Source organism: Bos mutus, chromosome 22 (genome assembly GCF_027580195.1).
Source record: "Bos mutus isolate GX-2022 chromosome 22, NWIPB_WYAK_1.1, whole genome shotgun sequence".
NCBI classification, from domain to species: Eukaryota; Metazoa; Chordata; class Mammalia; order Artiodactyla; family Bovidae; genus Bos; species Bos mutus.
This window is the reverse complement of record NC_091638.1, coordinates 59368967-59390013: the sequence shown is the minus strand read 5'-3', so window position 1 is coordinate 59390013 and position 21047 is coordinate 59368967. Positions and strand designations below refer to the sequence as shown.

The window sequence follows — 21047 nt, the reverse complement described above, 5'->3', positions numbered from 1 at the left end:
CCTAAATATTTGTAAAGAGCACAGGCCAGTTGCTTTTTAGATGATCCCTCCTCGTGGGTCTGCCTGACGTTTCCTCGTTGCACGCGGCCTTTGCATTTTCGGCAGGAACGCTGTATATAATACTGGGTCTGTCTCAGGTCACCTTGTCACGAGGTCCTGGTGCCACTGTGTCCCGGCATTGCTGATGTTAGGTGGGGTCACTTGGTTGCGCTGGAAGTCTGCCAGCGCTCTCCACTATAAAGTTACTGTCCGCTGGTGAGTGAGTGAGTGTGGGGCTGTCGTTCACGTTACTTTACTTATCGCGTGTGGATTTCTGCTCTTTAGCAAAGTGATTGAGTAGTACATACACATACTGTTAATATTCTTTCCCATTAGGGTTTGTCCCAGGATACTCGTACACAGTAGGACTTGGGGTTTATTCAGTCTGTTATCACTCACGCCATCTCCCACTCCCTCTCCTCGGCAACCACACATCTGTGATGCTGTTTCTATTTCACAGACCGGTTCATTGGTGTTGTAGTTTAGAGTCCGCACCTAAGTGACAGCGTACGGCGTTTGTCTTTCTCCTTCCGACTTGCTGAGTATGGTGGTCTCTGGGTGCCTCCGTGTTGCTGCAAATGGCATTATTTCATTCTTTTTATGCCTCAGCGGTGCTCCACTGCGTGTGCATACGGTGTCTTCTGTGTCCATTCCTCTGCTGTTGGACGTGTAGGTTGTTTTTCAGCTTTGTGTACTTGTTTATTTACTTTGGGTGCCTGGACAGTGACTTGAACCCTGGACCCTCAGAGTAAAGCTCTGATGCTCTGCCGACTGAGCTACCCAGGCACTCGGCCAACACGTCTTTTTTAAGCCAGGCGAGAATGACAAGGAAGCGCTTAAGACGGTCTGGTCAAGGCCAGCATCCAGAACCTGCCATCCGTCGTGCTCCCCCGCTCCCCAGGTCCCTTGGTCACCACTAGCATCCCGTCCATCTCTGCCCTGGGTACAGCAGAGCCAGGCTCGAAGGAGGCCCTGCACACAGTTGTTCAAGGCTGAGGCCTCGGTGATGCGAAGGCAGTGTTCCTCCAGCTGTTATGAGAATCTAAGACAGAGGAAACAGAAGTCTTTTGGGTTGGAGGAGAGCAGTGAGCTGCAGCCGAGCCCAGCAGACATCCTCTGCCCCATGGGCCGGCCTGTGGGTGCCCAGCCGGCGCCCTGGGTCAACGCTGAAAGCCCCGGCACGGGGGGGGTACCCACGGCACTGGCTCCTCAGGAAGCTGGCTCGGACAGCTCTGAGCCCGAGTGCTGGGCCACGCGGGTCCCTGGCTTTTGAGAAGGGACTCAGCCTGTGTCCAGGCAGCCTCCCAACCCCCGCACCACCCCAGCTGCACTTTCTCTCTTGTTTTCCTGGGATATTGACTGCAGCCCCGAGAGGAGGCCAAGAAGCTTGGGACAGGCCCCTGCCTCCTCTCTGCCGCTGAAGCTGAAGGCGCCCGCTTCCTTTTGACCTGTGCCTTGGAGGAAGTGGCCAGCGTGGACATGCATCCCCCAGACCCGGCACCTCCCCTGGGTGCTCTCTGCAACACACCAGCCCCTCCGAGGGGAACCAGGACCTGGGGGATGGGACAGACAGCAGGAGGAAGTGGCCTGGAAGAGTTTCTCACTTCTCCAAAGTCCCTCTCCCTGGTGTGTTTCAGGGTCTGCCTATGACAAATGCGGTGGGGGTGGGAGGGGGCAAAGACCGCAGCAGCCAGGGAAGAATCCCAACTGCGTCACCAAACGCCGGCAGCCATGTGACACTGGCAGATCACTTCAGTCATCTGAGCCTCACTCCATCCTAACGTGGGGGCAGAGCTAAACGACTCACGGTTGTCACAAGGGCTAGATGTCATCTCGCCGTGGGACTTCCAGATCTTAGGAATTGGCATGCCACCTGCGTGGTTCTGGCCATCTCTTCATGCCACTTCTGCTATTATTTCCCTAATAATTCTCTGTAATTGGTTTTCCTTTCTAACATGTTCTAAAGAAATATTGCTCATGAAATTCGGCTTGTTTCACATGTCATATTTTTCTACTCCACCTTAAAATAAGTAGATAATGATTAAATTGAAAAAATCCTCTGTGGTCCCCAGTGGGGTCCTGGGTGCAGCGTGGGGGCCCCTCCTCTGTGCTCCGCACACCAGCAGTCCTCCCCAACAATCCCCCGGAGGCTCTGATTGAACCTCCGGTGGCTTTGTCTGTAGGGAATAGAAGGAGGCCCCCAGTCTCTAGGATGAAAGGCGTTTCAACTCAATCCATGTGTTGCTGCAGACTCTCATCAGGCCCGAGTCGTATGGCGTTGGGCCAGGACGGTATGGCCCTTGCCCTCTGTGTGGACAGAGGCAACCCAGAAGCAGCAGGATTTCCGCAGCGCAGGCAGTGTCTGCTGGCCCTGAGCCCCCTCAGAGGCGGCCTGTGCGCCACGGGGGCCGGCCAGGCCAGGGGAGCTGTTTGATGCGGGGTGTCCACGTTGCTGCTTCGGCATAACAGCAGGAGGCTCTCCAGAACGCAGGCAGAGCCTGGACTTGAGCCACCTTTTAGGTGGAATATGGCTGAATCGCCAGCTCTGACTGCAGGCCTCGCATCAGTCAGGGTCCAGTTTAGGAAACAGAAGCCATCCCCGCAATTCTAATCAGAAAGGGATTTAACCCAGGGCGTTAGATGCTCCCAGAGTCACTGCCGGCTCTGGGGGGCGGGGGGAGGGCGGGGGCCGGGGCTCTGAGCAGCAGGGCGCTGGGAGCCTGGTTCCCTGCGCAGCTGGGCCGCTGATAGAGGAGAAGGGATCCTGCGTCGGGTGTGCGCGTCCTGGTTCTGGGAGCAGCTGCAGGAGCGCCCCAATTACTCCTGGGTCGGAACCGTGCAGCACCACGGGCACTGCTGTCGTGCAGACGCGACTTCACCTGGAGACAGCACGGAAACCCGGGAGGCAGCACCCGCTTGGGACTGTGCGGTGCGGGTGTGTTGAAAGACACTCACTCTGTAAAAGTTAACGATCTAGGAGGTCGTGTGTGTTTTACTCTGTCTCAGGCTTTCTTGTGACAAGGTGGCCTGTTCCCAGCCTCTCTCAGGGAGGGTTGTCTTTTTTAATACATTTTTGAAATTGTAAACTAATTTTTACCTATTTATTTTTGTTGTGCTGAGTCTCTGTTGCTGTTTGCAGGCTTTCTCTGGTTGCAGCGCACGGGGGCTCCTGTCTAGCTGCAGCGTGAAGGCTTTGCCTTGCGGTGGGCTCAGTACTTACAGCTCCTGGGCCCTAGAGAGCAGGCTCAGTAGCTGTGGCATGCGGGCTTAGTTGCTCCACGGCATGTGGATCTTCCCGGACCAGGGATGGAACGTGTCCCCTGCACTGGCAGGCGGACTCTTAACCGCAGGACCACCAGGCAAGCCCGTTCCCAGCTGTAAAGGAGTTTCAACAAGGTGCAGAAAGCTCATTACATGACAGTGTTCAGCACTGTGAAATGTTAGAAATGATCTACTAATAAATCAACATGGGAGAGATTAAAAAAATTCGTTAAGTCAAAGGAAAATTTCGTCCATTAAAATGACAATTATGTGTCAATGAATACTATGCTTTGAAGTTATGCTAAATCAAGAAAGATTATAAAATAGGACTGTTGAGTCTTAGAGATACACAGGTTAATAAAACATGGTCTTGGGCTTCCATAGTGGGCCAGGGGTTAAGATTCTGTGCTTCCACTTCAGAGGGCAGGGGTTCGATCCCTGGTGAGAGAACTAAGATCCCACATGCCGCGGCAGCCAAAAAAAAAAACACAAAACCTCACGGTCCTGTTACGGCTCTCTGCTATGAGACCTTCAAGCGCCGGTATGCAGTTAAATGCATAACCAGCTGCCACTCAGTTGGGAGTACGGAGAAATGTTTCGTAATTTCTGTCAATTTCTGTGGTGTAAGCATTTCCCCCATGGCTGATTTCAAGCCACCAGTGGGACCTACTGAACGGGGAATTGGGAAGACATGCACACAAGTGGCTCTTGAGCGTCAATACCAGCTGGCTCCCTATGTCCCCAGAGCCTGCCACCTCTTCGTGTGGGCCAGTTGGGAGGGGGTTTTAAGTAAATAATAATGTATTCATAGAATGGAACGCTGATCAGTCATGAGACGATGGTTTTTTGAAACAGTCATATTTGAGAAAAATTGAGGTTTACTTGCAAGTTTAAAACACAAGCAAGTGTGAGCGAGATCAGTGAAAATGTCAGTGTAAGGATTACAGACATTGCCTCCTCCATAAAGTCAACCGGAAAATGGGCAAAAATTGTCAACTTTTTGAAAAGTGTGAAAATTAGCCAAACAGTTGAAACAGCCTGGAGAGCATTTATTCAAGAATAAGGCTGAACAGAGAGCGTGTTGACATTTGTCTTTGCTCTAGACTCATCCTGTGTTCTCCAGTCCACAGTCACCTCAGAAACAACAGCTTGCATTCCTGGGGCTGCCCGCCAGCTGCCAGAGGGACAAGAGTGGAGCTGGAACCCACTCCAGGACACGCTCTCAAGTGGGGCCCTCGTGGGACTATCTGGGGTTCCCCAGAAGCCCTCAGGGGCCAGGCTGTCTAGGAGCTCACTCAGTGTGGGAAGGCCTCTCCATAGAGGGCATTTTGGAGAAGCCATCACAGGGCTTCCCTGCAGGCTCAGTGGTAAAGAACCCACCTGCCAGCGCGGGGGACACAGGTTCTGTCCCTAGTCCAGGCGGAGCCCACGTGCCGCAGGGCAGCTAAGCCTGTGGGCCACAACTGTTGAGCCTGCGCCCCGGAGCCCCGAGGCCACAACCACTGAAGCCCGTGTGCCCTGCAGCCCGAGCTCCACCACCAAGAGAAGCCACCGCAAGAGAAGCGCGTGCGCCGCACCTAGAGAAAAGCCTGCACAACGAAGGCCTGGCACAGCCACAGATAAAGAAAATTAACTTTTTTTGAATGAACAATTACAGACAAGTGTCAACTATGTGACTGTTAGAGGCAGCAGATAAGAGTCCGGTCAAACATCAGACCTAAAAGAAAGGAAAAGCTTGAAAGAGCACGTTAGGGAACAGAGTCCCTAAGGGCTTTGGAGGCGCTGAGGTACTCGGGCGTGTGGGTGGCCGTGCTCACCTGTGGTCTGTGTGCCCAGGGATGTGCGCTTGCTCAGGACAGAGCTCAGAGGGCCCTAAGCACTCACCTCTGGTTGACCTCAAAGCCTTGCACACACAAGGCAACGAAGCCTAAGGTGGAGCCGTAAACTGCCTGCCTGTACCCTGAAAGCCTGTCCTAACACACACTCTGAGCCCCGTGGCAAAGACTGGGAGAACTATTTGTTCCAGGCATTTGAAGAAGACTCTGTCCCGTGAGCCGACCACTAACCTAACTGACGGGAGGTGGTAGTGGCCTCATGTGACAAAGGATACAGACGCTATAGCATTAGTTCAGCATAGTTACTCGACAAACAACTGTGACCACCAGCGGTAACGCTAGCGGACCTGGGGGACGGAGAAGACCTTATTTCTAAAGCTGTACATTCAGTTGTTTAAAATATTCAGTTTTCAGACAGTGGGTGGGAGTGGCTTCGTGGGCACCATGGGGCCGCGCTCTAGGTTGTTCGTCTGCTTTCTGCTCTGGGGAAGCACAGAGCTCTGCAGCCCCCAGCCCTTCTGGGATGATGATTTAAAAAAAAAAAAAAAAAATTCAGTTTTCAGCAACAACAAAACGAGAACACTTCCCAGCTCATTTTCTGAAGCCAGAATTACCCTGACACTGAAGCCAAAGACACCGCAAGGAAACTACAGACCAGTGTCTTCTGTGATTACTGTGTACTTTGTTGTTTAGTCGCTCAGTCGTGTCCGACTCTGCGACCCTGTGGACTGTAGCCCGCCAGGCTCCTCTGTCCACGGGATTCTCCAGGCAAGAATCCTGGAGTGGGGTGCCATTCCTCACAAACTGAATCCAGTAGCATATAAAGAGGATTATACACCATGGCCAGCTGGGACTTCTCTCAGGATGCAAAGCTGGTTCAACATACAAAAATCCAAATTGATCTACAGATTGAATGCAATTTGTATCAAAAGCCAGCTGCCTTTTTTTCCAGACATTGACAGGCTGATCCTAATATTAATATGGAAATGCAAGGGACCCATCATAGTCAAGACAGTCTTGAAAAATAAGGACAAAGTTGGAAGACTTCATTCTCCCCAGTTTGAGAAGTACCTGTAATCCAGGCAGTGTGGTGCTGGCATCAGGGTAGACATGTGGATTAACCGAACAAGTTGGGGAGTCCAGAAGTAAACCCATACACCTGTAGGCAATGTTTTCAAGAAGGGTGCCAGGCCGTTTACTGGGATCAGTAAACAGATGGTATTTACTGTCAACAGATGGTGCTGGGGCCATGGCAAGAGAATGAAGTTGACTCCCTAACCATCCTGTATACAAACGTGAATTCAAATTGCTCAAAGGGCTTTTCCGGTAAGCGGCCTGAGGTGACCCCTAAAAATGGTGCGCTATTCACTTGACCCAGAAAACCCCACAAAATCATGCAAATCAAGAGGTTCAAATCTTCGTGTTCACTTTAAGAACACTTGTGAAACTGCCCAGGCCATAAAGTGTATGCATATCCGAAAAGCCACCAAGTACCTGAAGGATGTCACTTTAAAGAAGCGATGTGTGCCATTCCGTCCTTACAACGGTGGAGCTGGTAGGTGTGCACAGGCCAAACAGCGGGGCTGGACGCAGGGTCGGCGGCCCAGAAAGAGTGCTGAATTTTTACTACACATGCTCAAAAACGCAGAGAGTAATGCTGAACTTAAGGGCTTAGATGTAGATTCTCTGGTCATTGAGCACATCCAAGTGAACAAAGCCCCCACGATGCGGCGCAGGACTTACAGAGCTCACGGTCGGATCAACCCCTACATGAGCTCTCCCTGCCACATTGAGATGATCCTTACTGAAAAAGAACAGATTGTTCCTAAACCAGAAGAGGAGGTTGCACAGAAGAAAAAGATATCCCAGAAGAAACAAAAACTTATGGCCCGGGAATAAATGCCACAAAAAATAAATGCAAATAAAAGTAAAACAAAAAAACCAAATTGCTCAAAGGCCCAAGTGTCGCCACTGACACTGTAAAACTTGTAGAAGAAAACATGAGAATTCCCTGGTGGCCCCGTGGCTGGGACTCTGTGGTTTCACTCCCGAGGCCCCAGGGTCAGTCCCTGGGTGGGGAGCTGGGATCCTGTGAGCTGCATGGTGTGGGCAAAAAAGAAGAAAACAGATGGAAACATTTTCGCCTTTAGAGTACATAGTGGTTTCTTAGGTATGACATCTAAACCACAAGCAGCCAAAGATAAAATTATTGGGACTTCATCAAATTTTAAAGGTTTCATATGTCAACACTGTCAAAAAGTGAAAAAATCCACAGAATGGAAGAAAATATTTGCAAATCATATATATGCAAAGGATATAATACCCAGAATATATAAAGAATAGTTACAACTCAATAATAAGACAACCCAGTTGAAAAATGGGCATAGGATTTGAATGGACATTTCTCCAAAGAAGGGATATAGAAGTTCAGCAAGCACATGAAAATATACACAACTTCATTCATCACTAGGAAAACACAAACCCAAATCACAGTGAGAGACCATTTCACAGCCACCGGGATGCGTAAAGGGAAAGTGGACAGTAACAAGTGCTGTCCAGGATATCAGGCAACCAGAACTCTCATCCGCTGCCGGTAAGAATGTAAAATGATGCAGCAGCCTTGGAAAACAGCTTGGCAGTTCCTCAAAAAATTAACTTAGAGTTACCACACGACCAGCCAGGTGTATATCCAAGAGAGTTGAAAACATATGTTCACGAACATGTGTGCATGAATATTACCAGTAGCGCCATGATTCCTGACGGTTGGAAAGGAGAACAGATGTCCATGGACTGAGGACTGAATGAACAAAATGTGTCCATCCATATAGTGGGGCTTTTCTTGGTCACAGAAAGGGATGACATGCGGTAACACGGATGAGCCTTGAAAAGATTACTGCTAAGAAGCCAAGAACAAAAGGCCGCAAAATGTATGCAGTTCATATGCACACAGATGTGTAACATCCGATACTTCACGTGTGCATTTATGTGCGATATTCAGAATAGACAATGCTTGTAGATAAAGTAGATCAGTGGTCTCTGGGCTGGGAAAGAGGGAACAGGGAGTGGCTGCTCACGGCACAGTTTTTTATAGGGTCTTGAAAATGCCGGGAGTTGGTGATGGACAGGGAGGCCTGGCGTGCTGCAATTCATGGGGTTGCAAAGAGTCGGATGCGACTGAGCGACTGAACTGAACTAAACTGAAAATGTCGTGGAGTAAGTGGTGGTCTCCCCACAGCCCTGTGAACATACTAGAAGCCACCAAGTTGCACGCGTTAAAACTGGTTTTGTGGAATATGAACTATCTCCAATTAACAAAACACAAGTAGGCTACAAGACAGTCTTGCCTGCAAGTGGTCGGTCGGTAGCCTGTAACGTGGCCCCGAATGGTTTTCTTCCCCCGTGTATCCCTCACCCTGTGGTGCGGGTCACATTTGGCGACTCACGGGTTAATCACACACGACAGAGCAGAAGCAGCGGAAGCTCGCCTGCAGCGTTAAGTTGAAAAAAGACGGAGCCTCTCCATTGCCCTTCCTCTCACGCACATCCCTCCCCCTGGGCGGGGGGCAGCTCCACAGCCTGAGTCCTCTGTGGGGCTCCCGCGTTGGGGGGCACTGCGGCCTCAGACAGGCCAGCTCAGCCCCACTGCTCACCAGCAGCCACGTGGGTCAGCACCCAGGGTCCTTGCCCAGCCAAGCCGCAAGGTGATCACAGCTTCAGCCAACACGGCAGCTGCAGCCGGGTGACTTGTCGAAACCGTGGGAGCTGAGTGCTCATCTTTCACAGCTGCTGAGTTTTACGGTGATTTTTATATTTTCTGAAGTTAAGTAACGTGGTATGTTGTGTCCAACATAGACAAAAGACATGGATGATGAACACCACTTACTATTTTCCCAGTTCTCTCTAGGCAGAATGATGGTTGGTGCCTCATTTTCCTATCCACAGATGCCCAATTTTCCTAAAATGTTCAATAATGGACCTATGCTGTTTACAGAGTCAGGGAGAAAGTGCAAGTGACAGCTGATTTTAGGAGACTTGGGGACTGTTTGGTGACACAGACGCATTTGGGGCAACATTTGGTAAAATGGGGAGTATAAAAATGGTCTGCACGGAACTCCCTCGTGGCCTGGTGGTTAGGACTCCTTGCTCATTGGCAAGGGCTTGGGTTCCACCCCTGGCTGGGGAACTAAAAGCTCACAAGCTTCTCAGTGCGGGTCTGTATTCTGTTATCATTGCATAAAAATTCCATCTGCGTTTGAATGAGGCCTGGACAGGAAAAGTCAAAACATTTAGTTCTTTTGGAGTCTCTATCTTAAATAGCAAATGCATTGTTAATTGCAATGTCTAATTATTGAGTTGCATTAGCCATAACATGGAAAGTAAAGAAAGGTCCCTCTGGCAGACACTGGAGGGAGACAGGGTGGACCCCAGCCCCAAGCAGCAGGGGAATGGGGATGCCATAGGGAATGCGAAGGTTGGGGTTTGGAATGGACCAAAGGCTGAACCCAGGAGAGGACTAGGAGGGGACTGGTGCCTGGCTTCACACGAGGACAGAGAGAGATGGTCCAGACAACCGCCCCACACTGGAGAACACAGAAAAGGAAAATGCAATATTGATACAGCTTCCTCCGCTGTTTGAAAGTAAAGTGTTCCTAAGAAACCTTTCATGAGCCAAGCGGCATAAAGGGAAAAACAGTCACCTTAGGAGACATCTTGCTCTCAGATGCACAGACAAGTCAGGATCAGACGCTTGCAGACACAGCTCACAGTTCTGGCCGCCGCTGATTCTGAGATGCTGAGTGCGCTTCCTGGGAAGGACCTGGCGGGCGGGGGGGGCGGTGCGCGGGTTGCCGCTCCTGCTGCTCAGAGCTTGCACTGCCTCTAACAGCTTGCAGCAGAACTCACGGGAAACGCTATTTCCACTTTTTGCCTTTTTCTTATAAAAGTGAAAATCCTCTTTGGATTTCTTTTGGTTAGTAAAAACAGGTACTAAAGTAGGGCTTTCTTAAAATTGGAGTGGCATAAAGCAACTGTTTAAAAAGTGGGGAATGCCTGCGTTGGGTCATTTTGAAAGTTTTACATAACTGTCTGTGTTCTCTTTGCCTTGTTTCTTCCAAGAATAGATTAGAGACCTGGCCTTTTAGGGTGCTCACCAGTGCATTCAGAGGGGGAGGAACGTCTAACCATGAGATGATGGTCATTAATATTCAGTTACTGTCTGGACAGTCACTGCTGTTCCTTAGCGCTCAGATTCCTCTCCTTTCAGGGACGTGGTAAGATCCTGCTTCCCTGCCTCGTGGAGGTTGCTGTGACCCCGGGTGGGGAGGGGGGCAGTGCAGGGAGGCATGGCGGTTCACATGTGGCTGGGGTCTCCAGGGGCAGTACAGGAGTGGGCCACACTGCACCTGAGACACAGCAGGCAGGGGGCCCGCAGGGGTGGGGACTGGCACCATCAGCCCGGATTCCTGAGTTAGAATGGCGTTCAAACACAGTTGGGTGATGGTGGATACACAGACCTGCATGGGGGATGAACTTACATAACACGCACGTGCACACACGCACACACACACGCAGAAGGGAGTACAGGTAAGACTGAGGAGCTCAAAATACCACCAGTGTCAGTGTCCCCGCGGGGGCACCCTTGGGGGATGCCGAGTAAAGCGTACAGGCCGTCTTTCTGGACTGTGTCTCACGCCTGCATGTGGGTCTACAGTTAGCTCCGGAAAACCAAAAAGTGACCGAATTATTCCTTTTCCAGCAGTTTTCCAATCTTCCTGATCACCTCAGGGAGAAATTCTTGGTATGCTGGCAATGCGCATGTCGCATTTCTCTAAAACTTGCAAATATGCATTTTGAATAGAGAAAGTGTAGGCTTCCTTCTCAACTTTCAGCAGACCACAGCCAGTTATAAGTCAACAATCTTATTTTTGTGATGCTTGCCTTGCCAGTTATCTTCACTTGGCAGGAGAGACTCATCCCCTTATGATGCTGATACAAAGGTTTATTTACAAAGAGTTTAAATTTTTAAAAATCAACTCCCTTTCCATAACTAGCAGTATTGATGGCATGGGATATATAAAAAAAAAAATTATGAAGATGGTATGCAAATGATAGAATTTGAGGGAACACAGATCCCTTGGGGAAAAAGTGAAGTTTTGAAAGAAGTTTAATGTTAATCGGTTGAAGAATCTCAATGTCGTGTAACATAAATACAAAATACGCCATGAGTTCGATCCCTGGGTTAGGAAGATCCCCTGGAGGAGGGCATGGCGACCCACTCCAGTATTCTTGCCTGGAGAATCCCATGGGCAGAGAAGTCTGGCGGAGTATGATCCATAGGGTCGCAACGAGTTGGATACATCTGAGCAACGTAACACACATGTGCCGTGGATAGCAGATTTCCTAATGGCATTAAATACTTTGAAGTGTAACACATATATGAAAAAGCATTCAAATAATGCATAAGTGTACAACTCAATAAAATTCTCCCCAAGTGGATCATAAATGCCATGATTCCAGTCTATAGCAGAATTTTTATGTGGAAATTGACAAGCTGAGTCTAAAATTTATATAGAAATGCAAAGGGCCAACGATTGCAAAGGCCTTCCAGAAGGGGAGGAGGAGAAAGTTGGAGAACTTACCCGCCAGATCTCAGGACCTCCCATGTAAGTATAGTAATTAATCCAGTGTGGTGTTGGCATAAAGTTGGGCAGACAAATCAATGGAACAGGACAGTCTAGAAATAGACCCATAAATCTAGTCATCTGACTTCTGACAAAGGTGACAGCTGAGTGCCGTGGGGGAAGGGCATCTTTTGAACAGATCCTTCAGGTCGTGGCTGCTTCTCTGTGCTCTGGGAGCCCCGACACCTGTGTGGGGCCATGGGTGAGCTACCCACAGAGCTCCGTGGGCCTTCCCCTCATCTGGGTCCACCGTAGGGTAGAGCCGGCCAGGTTAGAACCCTTCTGCCCCTCCAGCTCATCCTCCTCAGGTGCCCTGTCCCTGGCCAGCCCTCCCAGCCACAGAGCCAGCAAGAGAGCCGTGGTCTGCAGCCTCCACGACAGCCATGATTCTCCTGCCAGGGGTGCACGTCCTTCCGTGGTCCTTGCACATTGAGTCAGAGCTACTCCGTGTGAGCCCACCGAGTTCTGTGGAGGTGATGACGGGTGACTTGTGAGGCTCGGTCATGTCAGAGATTGCAGCATCACCTTGGCCTTTTGGGTGGTTTTCTCAGGCGGAAGCCAGCTGCCACGTTGTGCGTACATGAGCAGCCCCGTGGAGAGGCCGTGTGGAGAGAAGTGCACGTGTCAGCACCAGTCACCGTTGTGTGAGCCAGCCCCAGGCGAACCCTCAGCTCATCCCTCAGCCGAGTCCCTCTGCCGTGGCCCAGGCAGCATGGAGGATACAGGGGTCATGCTCACGACCCACTGTGTGACCTCCTGGTCCATGGGAGTCATGAGATAAGAGGTGAGCACAGGTTTTCGTCACTTAGGCTTGGGGGTGTTTTGTTTTGCAGTGAAGGATCGCTGATACAGTGGCTTAAGCAAGCTGCTGCCCTTTGGACCGACCTCTTGACTCCAGGAAAAGCCTACAGGGTGGCCTCGCCCAGGCCAGGCAGGTATGCAAGCAGCAACCCCTGTAGCCTCCTCTCGTCTTGGAGTCCTCTCCTGCCCCTGCCAGGGGTTGGAGGGCAGGATCCATTCAGAGATTCCCCAGGAAAGGAGAGTCCCATGGGTCCTGTTCCCCCCACCCCAGCTGTAAGTCTCACAGAGCCCCCTCACCTCAGTAACCAGGGTGGGGGGCAGCCCAGTGATCCCCAGCGGCCCTGTGGCCCCGTGAATTCTCTGTCTCCCCTCTCCTCAGTGCGGGGAGGTGAGCTGGGTGGCAGGGCCAGTCCTGCCACTTCCGCCTGCACCAAGACAGGGCCGGGTCTCACCCGTCTTAGCCGGTGTCCCAGTCTCCCTAAATGTCAGCTCCTCCACACTCTTTGCCCTCAATTGTGGATCTGGACTGTCAATAGCAGGGAAACAGGAAAAGGCTCCCTCAACCTCAGGATCAAAGGCACTCAGGACACACCACCAGCCAGCCTTTGTGCATGAGTTTCCTCTCGGCTCCTGCTTCCTTCCCTCCAACTCTGTTCTCCAGGAACACCAACTGGTCAGCAATTTCTGGAACGAGTTATGACATGCTCTTTTCTCAACCTTTGCACATAGCCGTCCCTCCAGGATAGTCACCTTCCTCTTGGCCCAGCAGGTTCTTATTCATCCTTCATGAGTCACCTTGGCACCACCTCCTCTGGGAAGCCCTTCTTGGCTACTCCATCTCCTGGGCAACCTCAGCTGTTTCTCCTGCACCGCCCTCACTCCTTGGCGTCCTGTATCCAGTGTTCTCCACGCTGTATCTGCGGCAGGGCAGACAGCTCGTGACCAGGTTCGTTCTCCCTCTTCCGGAGCACATAGCTGGCGCCTCGCCCGCTGCCACATTTTGCAGGTCCTCTTGTATCCAGGTGTGCAGCACAACTAGCTCTCACCAAAGGAATGTGAGCAGAGGTGGTGTGTGTCACTTCTGCGCCCAGGCGTTTAAGAAGCAGGTGTGCCATCTCCACGGAGCTCCTCCCCTGCTCCCAGCTCTCTACAGTGACAAGCCCCTTGTGAACAGTGTGGCCACAGGGTTGCCCACGTCTGTGTGTGCAGGAGAGCCACCTACTTCTGTCTTGTTTGAAATCTGACTCCTTGGAGGCCTACTGTTAAAGCAGGTAGGGTTACTTTCTGAAATACAGCACCATGACTGCATGTTTACTAATATAATCTTGCTGGACTAGTCTCAAGGGAGTGGTGGGAGCTCCTTATGTGAAAGGAGAGAATTAGGGAGATGGCAGAGGAATGAATTTATCAGTCGCTCAGTGAATACTCACTGCGTACCTGTCACGACTCAGGCACTGTTCCAGGCATTGGCATCTCAGCATCAAACCAGGCAGACAAGGAAGTGGCCTGATTTGGGGATACAGGCTGGGGTCACTCCCTACCCACTGCCTTTGCTGTGTTTCTCCTCATCACACTTAATTTTTTTTCTTATTTGGCTGTGATCTTTATTGCAGAATCTTTAGTTGCCCACAAAGCCTTAGCTCTGGCATGTGGGATTCTTAGTTTCGTGACCAAGGATCGAACCTAGGCCCCCTGCATTGAGCGTGGGGAGTCCCAACCATTGGACCTCCAGACAAGTCCCAGGATAGGGCCTTTGGGTTGTAAAACCTTTAGTTCTTATTCTGACCTATGGGAATAGTTTGAGCAGGAGAATGACATGTTATTGTGACTGCTGTGTTGATACTAGATAGGGAATGGGGTGGGAGCAGGAAGCCAAGTTGTTGCCATAATCCAGGTGAGAAAGGATGGTGGTTCAGAGCAGGTGGTGGTGGCAGAGAGTGTAAGGGGTCACATTCTGGGTATCTCTCAAAGGCTGTGGGTGAGGGGTCCAAGAGAGAGAGATTTAGTGTCCTGGAACTGCTGGTGGCTTACAACAACAGAAGTAGATTCTCTCAAACACAAAAGTCAACCTCAGCACCGGCCCCCACCACTTGCTGCTGCCATCCTTTCGATTGTGGCCACTCTGTCTCCACGTGGCCTTTTCCTCTTGATTTGTCTCTTACAAGGAGGGAATCCAGGAAGGTCTCATCTCCAGATCCTTAATTACACCTTCAAATACACTTTTTTCCAAATCAGATCACACCCACAGGTTCCACGATGTGGACATACCTTTTGGGGCGTCACTATTCAACCCACTACGGTAATCAAGAATGATTCCATAGTTATTGTATCCAGTAACCAGAAGAATGAAGTTTGCAGGAACCAACACAGGAAAAGGTTATGAGAGGAGCATGTTGTTGAAGACGGAGCCAAAGTTCTGAGCAGCTCCTACGGTGTGCACGTGGAGCTAGAGCTGGGTGGGGTGCCCCACCCTCCGCGGAGCTCTCCGGGTTCAATTTCTTCGCTCTGTTTGATGAGGAGCTGCTTAGGGGCTGAGGCTTCGGTGGGTGGGTCCAGCATGGCGCCGCTCTGCTCCCGGCGGGGGCCTCCAAGATGGCCGCAGCTACTGGAGGCAGACATGTTTGTACCACGTGACTCGGGCCGGGGCCGGAGACGGCGGAACGTGACGCACGGCTGAGGTGGGGCTCCGCCCCCGCAGCCCTGGCGTCGAGCGTCTCGTGACAGGTACTTCCGTTCGGGGCGGCGGCGGTGGCGGAAGTGGGAGCGGAGCCGGAGTCTTGGCCATAAAGCCCGAGGCGGCGGCGGCGGCGGCGGCGGCGGCGGCGTTGGAAGCTTGGACAGGCCCGGGAGCCCGCAGGAGCCGCAGCTTGGACCTCCCCGCGCGCCGGTCAGCCCCCGTTTCCTCCTCGGCGGAGCCCTCGCGACGCGCCCGGCCCGGAGCCCTGCGGAGCGGCCGCGGTAAGCGGCGGCCCGGCCCCATCCCCCTCCCTGGCCTCGGTCGCCGGCGCGAGCCGTCCTCGTCTCGGGCAGGCCGGGCCCGGACCCGCGGGGAGCCCCGCGCCCTCGGGCCCGGCGGCAGGCCAGCCGAGAGGTGGCCGGGTGTGACCGCGGCCGGCCGCGACTCGGGTCGGCGCCGCGCACGCCCTCCTCTCGGGCCGGCCGACCGGAGCGGCCCGGTCTGCGCGCCCGGGAGGTGGCCAGCCGGCCGGCCGCGGGGGCGCCGCCCACCCCGCCCCGATGCCAGGCCGAGCCGCGTGCCCGCCGTCCCGTCCGCCGAGCGGCAGGTCGGCCGAGGGTCCCCGACGCCGGGAGTCGGCGGAGAGCCGGTCACGTGCCCCCAGCTCCCCCGGGCGCCGCGGGCTCCCGGGACGCGGAGCTTTTTCTCTTAAACGGGTCGCGGGGAAGCCTGGAAGAAGTTTGCAAACTTGCTGGGGACGAACCGCTGCCGGGTGCTGCGCCGTGTTAGGTCTGGACCGCTACGGGGCCCGCCTGTGCATTCAGCTCGGGCTTCCCGGCGAGGAATGGTTCGCGAAACTGGACGATTGAGAATAAAGACAGCGGCCACTGGGGTGCTTACTGTCTGTCGGGCGGCGTGGCGAGACCTCTGCACCGATTGTTATATTTGATTCTTAGCACAGCTTCTCAAGTACATTGCTGTATCCACTGGTACATAGCGAAGTCGAAGATCGGAGGGGTTAAATCACTGGCCCAAGGTCGCGGAGCGGAGATCGGAGTGCGGGTCCCTGAAGCTTGTGATCTGTCTCTTGCCACCGGGTATCTGCCTCTCTCCGCGTCTTTTCTTTCTGGTGATGTGACGTTGGAAACCTCTGGTAGCATTAGTTCTGCCTTAAAACCACAGCATTCCGTTTTCAGTTGTGAGTTACAACGCTTTTTTTTTTTTTGTAGTGTCGCGCCAGTCCATTGGGAACTCTAAAATTCTAGTAGAGTTGTTGGTTGAGGTTTGAAATTTTTTGTCACCTTGGTTTCTTGTCAAGTGAATTGGGCTGGCAATCTTGCGTGTGGACCTTTCTGAAGCCTTAGTGCGTGGGTGTCCGGCCAGTTGGTTCTTTACTGTTGGAAATACTGTATCTTCTCTTTAGATTCCAAAAGAACAGGCTCTTGTCTCTTCCTTGTGACTGAAGCAGCTGATTCCTCGCATGACTTCTCATCCATGGATTAATAAAGTCTCCTGTTAGTGTGCTTCTCTCTTCAGACTTGGGAGAGTTTGTTCAGTTTTGAGTCCTAAGAGCTGGGAAGTGAGTCCTGAGTGCTTCTCCTGAAGGTCCTGTCCAGGCTGAGAAGTTGGTGCCTCCTACCTTGTTGTAGTCTGAGTTGTTTTTTTCTTTTTTTTTTTGTTACCTGGTCTGATATATTGAAGTGAGTAATCTGCGTGGTAGCTATAACTATTGTTTGTGTTTGGAGCAGAGTACTGGTGACGAGTGGCTTTTCATCCATTCATCAGATGTTTTCAGTATCTACTGAGTATCAGGCATGGCTGAGTATTGACTCAGGGAGAGGTCTGGTTCCTGTCCTCAAGGACTTTAAAACTGGTGAGAGATCGTGGCCCGGAATTCTCTTGTGGACTGGCATGGCGGTGCTGCAGAAGCTGAGATTTTTCGTAAGGGAGAGTTATTTTCATCTCAGCAAGTGCATCTGTGGTAATGCAGACAGCATGGTGTTCTGCCCTAACTTGAAGGCTTTGTTAATTTTCACAGCAGCATTTGGTTTGTTTTGCTTTTGAAGAGGGTGTGTAGAAGATAATATCACAGTTTCTAACTGATCGTGTTTTTTGAAGAGTAACTTTCAGCTCTAAACTTGTTCTTTTGCTCTGGGGCATTTGTTGTTCACTCCACATGGAGTTTGTGTCGCCAGAACCTTCCAGGACAAGTCTTAGCTGTTGGGGGCTCTCTGAGCAGAGATGCTCTTGTGGGGCTGAGGTGGCTGCTTAGGCTGCCAGCACAGGTTTAATGTGCCACGGTCACCCTTGGTAACTCCCGCCACCCCATCTCCACCAGCCCTCTGTCTCTGCTTGGTTCACAGGGGAGTTTTACATTTGCTGTAGGATTGCATGAGTAAACAAGTAGAAGGGGGGAGTGGAATGTAGAGGACACTCTAAAAATAGCTTTATTGGTACATTTTTCCAGGTAATTGTAAGCAGTCTCCTGAGGCAAAAATATTTTTTGATGCCAAACAAGTCTAAGCCACCACCCCCCCCCCCGCCCCCCATCAAACCCCATAATCAAAGACCATTGCTTTATAGTAAAGTGTGGCTTTGAATGCAGTTCCTTACTCTACCACCAAAGAAAGCAAAAAAAAGGGAGGGGTTTGGCTGTTTGATTAGCTGTTAATAAATTTCCAACGGGACCTGCACTGAGTGTGTACTCCCCCTTTGATTCGGCGTTGGTGCTTCTACGCGAGGGTGTAGCAAACCCAGATCCCACACGTGGGACTATCGTTTTACGAACTGTTTCTCTGAAATTGGACCTACATGTTTGTCATGACTCCTGTCTGGAGTTGTCTGGTTCTCCGCCTAGTAGTTCACATAGGACTGAGGAGAACTGGACCAGTTACTGGACTGGGAGCTGTACCGGCAGGGTGTTCTGGGGCAGTCAGGAGGTGTCCTGAGCCAGGCCCAGTTGGGGGTTCCCCTGCGCCAATGGCATCTGGAAATGAGCTCCCTGCTGCCCACCCCACTCTGCAGCGCCTGGCTCTCTGTCGCCTCGAGTCTCCCTTGTAGGGTCGCTGCTGTGTGCCAGCATCCGCTCCTGTGTGTGATCAGACACGCGTCCAGGACGCCGTCTTGGGACTCTGTGCTGTCTGCAGTTTGTTGCGGTGTTGATGTCTTCAGTTACTGGCTCTCGTCTCTTCCCTCTGTTTTCTGGTTTTTGCTTCTCGTGTACGGCATTAAATACAAAAACAGTTTGCATTCACGTTTTAAAGCTTCTTAATGGTGGCTGTGGTCAGTGTGACCTGAGAGTCAAAGGTGAAAGGGATGCAGCGGCGAACTCAGAGCAGGCTCTTCAGCGCCGCCGCCCACTGGTTTCAGTCTCAGCACTCCAGGCTGCGATTTCAAAAACAAATTTAAGAATAGCTACAGAATGCCTCTGTGGGGGAGGAAGCGAGCTCGGCAGTTGGTTCCAGGGGTGACACGCAGTCCTGGCCGAGTTCTCCTGCCTGGAGATGCAGCACTTATGCAGGGGATCGCAGGCCTCGCCTGGCTGCTCTGTTTTGGTGATGTCATCACTGCTGAGGAGAGCAATCTGAGTCCCTTGTCCATTTCCTGGCTTCGCTGGACTGCTCGCTGTCCGGCAGAGCAGCTCTGAGACGGTCTGTGAGAGGGAACTGGGGGCCTGGTAAGGCTGGCATGCGAACCTGCCGCCAGGTGCCACGAGCCACCTTCCCTGGTCTTCCTGCCCTGTCAGGTGTGAGTGGCTTGCTGCTTGCTACCGGCCTTCCTGGCCTGACCCAGCTCCGCTAGGGAGTCTTTGGAACATTACCCTGCGGACACCATTGGTTTCCCATTCTCGTAGGCAATTTTAATTTTTTAAAATTGATTTCCATTTGAGTTGTTTGCGAGTACACAACAAAGCAACTATGAATTAACCTTTTAAAAACCCGATCGTAACAGCACAGAACTTCGGGGAAATCGGTGCCCTTTACATGTGGCTTTCAGTCAAGCTGCCGACAGTTCTCTGGACACTTACTGGTCCGGGGGCCCCAGAAATAGCTCAGGGTTGCCCTGGCAGCCCGCAGGTTAAGAGACTCGCTAAAACCCCCTGACCTGTGCCTTGCTGTGGATGCTTGCTCAGGAGCACTTTTGTAGAAACTTTGCTACACGATACTCGTCTTGCAGTGTTACTTCATTAGTATTTGGGGAGTGCTTACGGTTCCACCGCTTTCGGCCAGGTCTCACAGCTGTCCTGCAGGCTCAGGAGGCCGGCCACTTGAGTGCTGGCCGGGGTCTCTTGGAACATACTGAAGCTCTGACACTCCAGTTTGGCTTTTGGATTATTCACGATTGCTCTGAAGCTCTCAACTTTTGAGTCTTTATAAAAATGTTATCCTTCCTCCACTGAAAAGTGCTTGTTGCCCAGTCGTGTCTGACTCTTGGCAACCCCTTGGATTGTAATCTGCCAGCCTTTTCTGACCATGGGATTTTCAGGTAAGAATACTGGAGTGGGTTGCCATGCCCTTTTCCAGGGGATCTTCAGGACCCAGGGATCAAACCCGGGTCTCCTGCATTGCAGGCAGATTCTTTACCATCTGAGCCACCAGGGAAGCCCTGTTTTTTATTTAAAGTGACATTTTTTTTTTTGCTAATTATTAAACTAGTCACTTCTTTAAAAAAAAAAAAAAAGCTAGGAAAATACAGAAGTGAAAAAGAAGAAAAGTGTAATTCGCTATCCAGAGGAAGACCAGAGTGTTGGTTGGTAATGTTGTTTTTATGAATGCATGTTTCAATGCCTTCCTTTAATGAGATGGAGTTTTAAAGAGATAGTGTGAGAAAGTCACTGTGGGTGTCCGTTGGCTCCTCTGACAGGTGGGAGGGGAGCTGGGGGTCAGGAGACAAGCTGTGCATTCTGACTGTGTAATGGCAGCAAGGGAAGAGCCTGGTGAGTCCAGTTCGGTGGTGAGGTTGACCTGCTGTGGTGACAGTGGATAGTAAGGTGCTGCAGTTGTCATTTCTGTGTTTTACTAAACTCTGAATTTGCAGTGGGACATATGAAGCACGTGCAAGTGAGTGAGAAACTGGGAGAGTTCCCATGAGCTCGGAAGGCCGCTTGTGCCTGCTTGCGGGCGTCATCACCCGCGCCTGCCGGTTTTCTTTCCTGTGTAAACAGTGCGCTTAGGCTCCGGCTGTGTCCCTGCGTCAGTCCCGTGCCCTTTTGTCTCTGTCCCTCTGAGTTGGTGTTGCCGGTGGAATTTTCTGGTGGGTGCAGTCCCGACGCCGTTCTTATTGCTCCCTAGTGCTTCTTCACGTGATGCACCGTGATGTTTTTATTAACTTGCTGGTGGGCATCTGGGTGGCTTGTAGTGCGTGGCTGTTAGAAGTAGTGCTGTCCTGGAAGCCCCCTGGCGCTCCAGTGGCTAAGACCCCACACTGCCGCTGCAGGCGGCCTGGGTTCCATCCCTGGCAAGAGGACTGGCCAAACAATCTCCATGGTGAGAGGAGTGGCCAGCAAACCTCCGTGTGAATAGTGCCAGGTCCATCTGCTGATGGACCTGTGTGCACATGTCCGTTATGTCAGCCCTGAGGAGTGGAAAGGCTGGGTTCTAGCCCGTGTATCTGTAGATTGCTAGGCCACTGTACCAGAACAACAGATTTGTTGTCTCTTAATTTCGGAGCCTGGAAGGCCAAGTTTGAGGTGCTGGCAGAGTTGGTTTCCTCGGGGGCCCCTTCCTTGGCTTGTGGGGACCGTCTTCCCCCTGT

The 21047-nt window shown here is 51.8% G+C and overlaps 2 protein-coding genes and 1 non-coding gene across 3 annotated transcripts in view; 2 read left to right on the top strand and 1 right to left on the bottom strand.

Annotated features, from left to right (window-relative positions):
- Nucleotides 1–752: 752 nt before the first annotated feature.
- TRNAK-UUU (transfer RNA lysine (anticodon UUU)) lies at nt 753–825 on the bottom strand. Its single transcript has one exon. It is a non-coding gene; the product is annotated as a tRNA-Lys (tRNA).
- A 5634-nt stretch (nt 826–6459) lies between these two features.
- Nucleotides 6460–7034, top strand: LOC102270342 (large ribosomal subunit protein uL22-like). The gene has a single exon (XM_070359145.1). The coding sequence runs from the start codon at nt 6489–6491 to the stop codon at nt 7032–7034; it is 546 nt and encodes a 181-aa protein (XP_070215246.1). The 5' UTR covers nt 6460–6488.
- An 8311-nt stretch (nt 7035–15345) lies between these two features.
- The window catches only part of RAB7A (RAB7A, member RAS oncogene family), a 46008-nt gene continuing 40306 nt past the window's right edge, over nt 15346–21047 (top strand). The window contains exon 1 of the mRNA XM_070359696.1: nt 15346–15574. The gene's annotated coding sequence lies outside the window, so the exon portion shown is untranslated. The remainder of the gene's footprint in view (nt 15575–21047) is intronic.